We start from the raw sequence: 6,751 nt of genomic DNA on the forward strand, positions 1-6,751 counted from the left end.
TTGCATAGAATCCAAAGAATCTCAGAATGCTTAATAGATTGAATATTTTTGGATTTATGAGAAGAGTAAAAGAATGGAACTAAGTATATATAGTTGCTAAGTCATAAGTAGGAGTGGAAGATGATAGCTGTGTACATGTATTTTGGAAGTGTGATACTAACAGCAAATACTGAGAGTCATATTGTAAGTAGAAGGAATCAGATGATGATGTGATATAGGGGAGCTTACAGTAAGTATTTAGTAAAATCTGCAGATCATTCCTAAGTAACTGCAGGGAACTGCAAGGGGGAAATTCTTAAGTTTGAAAAAGTAAATTGAAGAGCTCATTCTGCATTCTGGGGTACTAGACTAGGCCAGAATAGGCTAGGTCAGTTGGAAGGGACCTACAGCGATCATCTCTTCCAACTTCCTGGCTGCTTCAGGGCTGACCAAAAGTTAAAGTGTGTTATTAAGGGCCTCTTAAAGACTGACAGGCTTGGGGCATTGACCACCTGTCTAGGAAGCCTCTTCCAGTGTTGGCCTGCCTTCTATTGCTTTATAATATCCAGACTAAACCTCCCCCGGTACAGCTTTGCACCATTCCCATGCATCTTATCACTGGATACCAGGACAGCTGCTCCTCATAGGACGAGTAATAAGTGTAGTTAAGTTTATTAGCCTGGTTATTTGGTTTTTCTGTCTATTTTCTGAGTGTTGTGTTAGCCAAACTGTGTGTATTTATTTATTTCTCTTCTTCCCAATAACTCGATCCCTTCATGACAGTTTTAGAAGGCAACATGAATAAAAAAAGGGAAAGCATACAGTGGTTACCCTTGCTTAAGCAGAAACAGATTTGAAGAGCTCTTATCAAATTTACCAGTGCAGTGGGCTGGTTTTGTAGCTGCAAACAAAAGCGATGTACTTTACTTCTGTTACCTCCTGTTATGGCTACTTAAATCCTGAGATACAGAAGATTTCTGCAATAGAAAATGTATAGAAAGTGGGACAGTTATGATGCCAGGATTCAGAAGCTGCCATTATATAAGATGTATTTCCGTAACTCCCTGAGTTGAAATGCCTCCCTTGCATCTTTCACAATTATTTACAGGTATTTCAGGTTTTAGCTGTATCTTTCTGCCCTCACCTCCAGACACTCTTGTCAAAAGCAAGGCAACAGAAGAGTTGTTCAATATTCCTCCATTACCTGTTACTGTCTGACTCTTACTGCTTCTCTTGGATCAGCAGATGGTAAATAGCTTCTCTTTCAGAATCATCAGCTTTCATTCTCTGACAGATACTGTTCATGTGTTTTATTTCTTTGTTGATATATTGTCCTTTTCTGAAATGAAGCAGGTAGGAGACCAAAAAGTGGTTCAGCTTTCGGAAAGCCCTTTTTTGGCAGCCAAAGGTAGCAGTGCCAGCAGTGGTCTCCAGCCTGTTTGATGAGGGAGTTAAATCTGGGTGTCTTGTTGGAAAGGGCCTTACATCAGCACTAGAGGACTTCTCCTCAGCTATTTCCATGGAAGCTCATCTGTCCTCTTAAGCTTTTAGTACTGTAATGCTTTAGACTGTACTTGCTTGTCAGAGAATGTTTGAGTAAGACTAAAATGAATTTCAGTGATGCTTTTCTTCCTTTCCTAAACCACCTTTCTTCCCTCTCACTCCAGTCAAAATGCAGAGTCCTTTAAAGCCAGAAACAAAAATTTATAATTGTATTCCAAAGCATGCAGCTCCCAGGTTAGGGCCACATAGAGAGGGGGAAAAAAAAGACAAAATGACATAAAAATGGACTTCATGTCTAATATGCCCAATGTTTTGTTTTCAGCAGGAAAAGAGAAGAAACAAAATAAGTGTTTCTTGTGTGCTGGAGCATTTTCCTTGCTTTCAGCAGAGACTTCCTGAGCTAAACTTTGCTTATCCGTTGACTTTTCTCCTTCAGATGAATGTTCTCACTTTTTTCTACTACTCCTCACCATTTTCTACTATTCCTCACTATTCAGTTACTTTACAGACTCATGCCAGGTGTTCAAAACTTAATATAATATACCCCATGATCATTAGTCTATACTGCAGTAACAGTAAAATTGTTGCATCAATCTCAGGTGTAAAATCTTGTGCAAATATCCAAAGTAATTGAAGTTCTTCAAGGGTCTTGAGCATCTTCCATTTTCTTAATCAGTTTTAGTTTTATTGCTCTTTGTATTGAGAGCTTCAGGAATTAAGACATCAGACATTTCAGATGTACTGGATTTTGTTCTCCTCTATAGGCAAGTAAGGGACTGAGCTTTGGATTTCTGCTGTGGTATATCACATTGAGGTAAACCACAATAAATACACTTTCTTTCAAATCTTGCAGAACAGCTGCTGTTACTGAGTTTCCTTAGATGTCAGTTTTTGTTTTGAGTAGTTCCTCACGACTAAGGTTAACTGACCTCTCTCATATCTCAGAAAAAATGGGTCTTTCTTTTATTTTGTTCCTCTCCACACCTGAAAAAGCATGAAAAAACGAATAAAGGGATGAATAGGACAGAGCAAATAGAGATCACGTTTTCTGAGCCAAACCTGTGGGGTTTGAAAGTTTTTGAATCTGAGCATATTCAAGCTCACAAACAGTGAACATAGAATTAGAGCGCATTCAGACATTGTCTTTGCCAGGGGAAAAAAATTATCTGCAAAACAAAAAAGCAGCAAGCCTGTGTGTTGAGTTCTAAGCTGATTGTCTATCAGCATGTCTTTTTAAATCATTAGGGCTTGACTCTTAAAGAAAGCGTCCTTTAGCAGGAAGTAAAATGTTGGTCTCATAAGTTTGTGCTGCTGACAGTGGAGGAGTTGGAAATATCCTTTTTTCTTCTGAAGTTTCTTCTTGAGGTGGAGCAAAGTGAATTGTTCAGGGTCTAGAATGGAGAACCACATTGCAGGATTTATTTTCTCACTGCTGTTCTTCCTTCTTGCCTTACTCTCTCTTGTCTCCTTCATCCACACCACCTGACACAGAAGCCCAAAACATAACCCAAACCCATAAATAGTTGGGGGTTTTTGTGAGGGTGATCCTGGGTACTTAGCTCCAAGGTATAAAAAGTCTCAATCGTAAATTTTTAAACTATTGTGTGCTTTTGGGGTGTACTTACCTATCACAAGACTATAGAATAAAGACAGGCAAGCTCCAGATTACATGAGCAAAGTAAATTATAAATAGAGTACATAATGTCTGACAAGACAGTGAATTTATATAGAGAGAAACCTGGGTAAGAAATTTATGTAGCTTCAACTGATCATGAAAAAATATCTCTTAAAATACAGGAGGAAAAAATTAAAAATATTTATCCTTGAAATTTGGGAAGGAGACATGTTGCCAGCAGATGAACTATGTGCTCTTGCCCTGTGGAACTTCGGAATACTAAAAAAGTAGAGGACGAAGGAAATCACAACTAAGTATATTTTGGTCTGGTACTTTTGGAAAAACAGTACACATTAAACCACAGCTCTTGGCCCTTTCTAATGTAATAAATCTCCCCCTGCCCTTACTTGCTAATATGAAGAAATCTATCACTTGGTGTTGCATGCACATCTTCTACTCCCGTGTATATCTGTTTAATCTTTGTTTTCACAGGCATAGAATGTCAAGCAAACCAAGCATCGGCTACCTCTGAAGAGTGCACAGTTGCATGGGGCGTCTGCAATGTAAGGAAAACTGTTTTATTACTGAGCTCATGTGTGGTGATGCTCTCCCCCCCTTTTTCTGAAGACTTGGGACAGAATGAGTTCTATGAAATGTCTCACATAATCCACCACAAATAAGAACTTCAAACTCCATATGTTTAGTAGAATTTAGAAAGGAGAGAGAGAAGAAAATAAAGTGAAAGTTGGAGAGATGTAATAAGGAAGACACAAAAATGAAGGGAGGAAGATAGACCTTTACTTTTTTTTTTTTTAAGAATAATAGATCTTTCATTCTGAGCATAATTTTTCTGATCAAGGTTTGCCAAGGAGCTATGCCTTTTTTTTTTTTTCCTGGTAAAAGGATTAATTGGATGTCAGCATGCTTGATTGGTCTTCATGCAGGCTGATTCAAGGAGTCAGTGTGAGGTAACTACATGATTTGCTTCCAGTTTTGGAGGAAAATCGAATTGATACTAATGGTTTGTCTCCAGCTTTTCCAGTGTGTTGCCATATATGCTTCTTTGTACATGGTCCCACCAGCACGTGAACTCCAAACTTCAATACCTCTTAGCTAGCCTTGGCCTGAGTTGGAAGATAACATTTTCCATAATGAAATAACTTCCTCTGTTCAATCCTCACTAAGCTGTGGGATCGAGTTACAGCATGATAATGCTGGAACAAGATTATAAATGTTGCAATTCTGTTTGTGGAGGACAAGAGCAAAATTTTTAACCATGTCAGAATATTCTAGTGTCAAAATTATATTGTTGTGTGCAAGAGTTACCACAAGTGGAACCTTGGTTTTAAGTAGCTGTATGGAGTATTGAAAAGGGTGTCCTTATTAAACACAGAGTTGGTTTTCTTCTTTCTAATTTTTCAAATTCCTTTTTATTCAGGCTCTGGTTTCTCCTGAAAACTGACAGAAAGCTTCCTTCAGCATGTATACATTCATATCATCCCTGCTACTCACTCTGAAATCCTCTTTCTTTTCTTTCTGATTATGCTTCTTACCAGCATCTGCTCTGCCAATTTTAGCAGCTGCTAAACTCTGCGCTCTCTCCTTCATCAGAAGTCAGTCAGTTGCCACTGTGTACACTGTGTGTACACAGGCTCCCTGCTGCCATTTCACTAATATTTCTCCCCTCTCTGAAAATGTGGATCAGTTCCTTGGTGTTTACCAGCGAATTGGCTGATCAGTCCTCCCCACTTTTGCCTGCAAACACTTGCTACTCTCTACTTGCCGTGGTAACTTTCACACTGAGGTATCTTCGTATGTTCTGAAATGATGTGATCTGAACTTTGTCTTCCAGCACGCTTTCCACTTCCACTGCATCTCTCGCTGGCTCAAAACTCGCCAAGTATGTCCGCTGGACAACAGGGAATGGGAGTTCCAAAAGTAGGTATCCTGCACAGATGTCAAGATGAAAAATCCAATTGTCCTCCTGTTAATATAGATGATCAGTGTAAGATTTGTGGGGCTGAGGGCATAGTTGCTGTTGGGAGAGGCTTTTTCCTCTATCTTGCTGTATAGGGACCTTTCCTTAGCCTCCTGGTGCTAAATGAGCTCTGAAGGAAGTCCAAACAGCTGTGGGGTAAGTGGGAGCTGTTAAAAAATAGTGATTTCTATTGACGTTCCCTCTAAAGGATGGAGAGCAGAAGAGAAATGGAATTCACTAAAAGTGGAGCCTCAGGGGAATGCTATACTGCCGTTTGAGCAATTTAGGTTTAGAGAATTACCTGAATTCAGCTGCTTGGGTTCCAAAGTGTTTCTGCTGAGGTGCCAGACATCTTACTGGGCCCCTCTGTTATCTTGGTGATTTCGTTTATAACTCAGAGCCTCAGAGATTGATATAGCTGATTTCCTAGCATCTGGAAATCAAGTGTCCATGTAACCATTGCTGCAGCTCAGGCCCATTTAGTCATAATTTCTGTATTGTTTTTGTTTTGTATTTTTCCAAGGTCTGTTGTTAGAACAGTAACAGGAGATCAATTGATAGATTTTTGAGGGGTAATTGTATTTTGATAGGTATTGAGGATAGTTAGGAAGTTTGCCTGACACTCGCTTTGTTCTGCACAATTTATCCATTAATCTTTTCTTGACTGTGGATTGTCCCTCTCCCCACCTCCTTTATTAAAAAATTACATTAATTCCAATCAGAGTCCAGATGGAAACAAAGCAAAAAAGATAAAAGTGTTGAGGATTGTCTTTGGGACCTGGTTCACAGTCAGTTGTGCAAATCATCATTAACATGACAACTCAAGTACCATAGTTCTGATACAAAGATGTTTTAGTGAACACACAATGAAAATTAAGTCCACGGTGCCTGGCTAGTGACTTAATATTGCATGGGCAGCATGATGAGAAATGGAGACATGAATTAATATCTTCTGATGCATGCTCAGTGTTACTTCCAGGGCTATGACAAGCTTTGGCCTTGTTTTCATGCAGGACATATTTGAACTGGGATTCAGGGCAAAAGATGATGATACTGAGGATCTCTTGCGCATGGTATTGTGGATTGCTCAGGCTCTCTTCTAAGTGATGTCTGGATAGACTTTTAGGGGAAGTGAAATGTAGAGAACTTCCTAAGATTTCCCTAACATAGCATTTCACCTTCATCCCATTTACATCTTAATTACATTGTGGCAGAATGAAAATAAATCCACCCAAATCAGCACTACCATGAATTGTAATTTTTAAAAAGTCATTAATATATTATCTATTTGCAGGTATGGGCACTAGAGAGATGGTCACCACGCTTCTCATTATGTCATCAGATTCAGTTGTTCTTGTCACTGTGGGTTTGTTTTAGCAACGTGGAAAGTCAGTAATGTATACGATTCTTCTTTCATCCTAATTTCTTTGTTGTACACCACTGAATAAAATCTTGCTGGAGCTTCCTGTCAAAGTTTTTTGTCTTGTGTTCAGGAGTGAGCAGTTGGAGCATGAGGGAGGGGAATTATCTGCAGACCAGGGACTTAAGCTAGGCTTAATTCTTTATTTAGCTGGGCAGTGCTTCTTGTTGCTACGCCAGGCTTTTGACTGAGTTTGATCCTACTCCCACACAACTGAGAACCACACCTCTGGCTCACCAAGGTCAGCGTTAAACTC

The 6,751-nt window shown here is 39.3% G+C and overlaps 1 protein-coding gene across 1 annotated transcript in view; it reads left to right on the forward strand.

Moving 5' to 3' along the window:
* The window catches only part of RBX1 (ring-box 1), an 11,846-nt gene extending 5,298 nt beyond the window's left edge, over positions 1 to 6,548 (forward strand). Inside the window, exons 3-5 of the mRNA XM_027722687.2 lie at positions 3,590 to 3,660; positions 4,950 to 5,035; positions 6,370 to 6,548. Coding sequence (XP_027578488.1) covers positions 3,590 to 3,660; positions 4,950 to 5,035; positions 6,370 to 6,382 — 170 coding nt within the window. The 3' untranslated portion in view covers positions 6,383 to 6,548. The remainder of the gene's footprint in view (positions 1 to 3,589; positions 3,661 to 4,949; positions 5,036 to 6,369) is intronic.
* Positions 6,549 to 6,751: the final 203 nt, after the last annotated feature.

The sequence above is a fragment of the Pipra filicauda genome, unplaced genomic scaffold (genome assembly GCF_003945595.2).
Source record: "Pipra filicauda isolate LSUMZ 115617 unplaced genomic scaffold, ASM394559v2 scaffold95_size2449627_pilon, whole genome shotgun sequence".
Taxonomy (NCBI): domain Eukaryota; kingdom Metazoa; phylum Chordata; class Aves; order Passeriformes; family Pipridae; genus Pipra; species Pipra filicauda.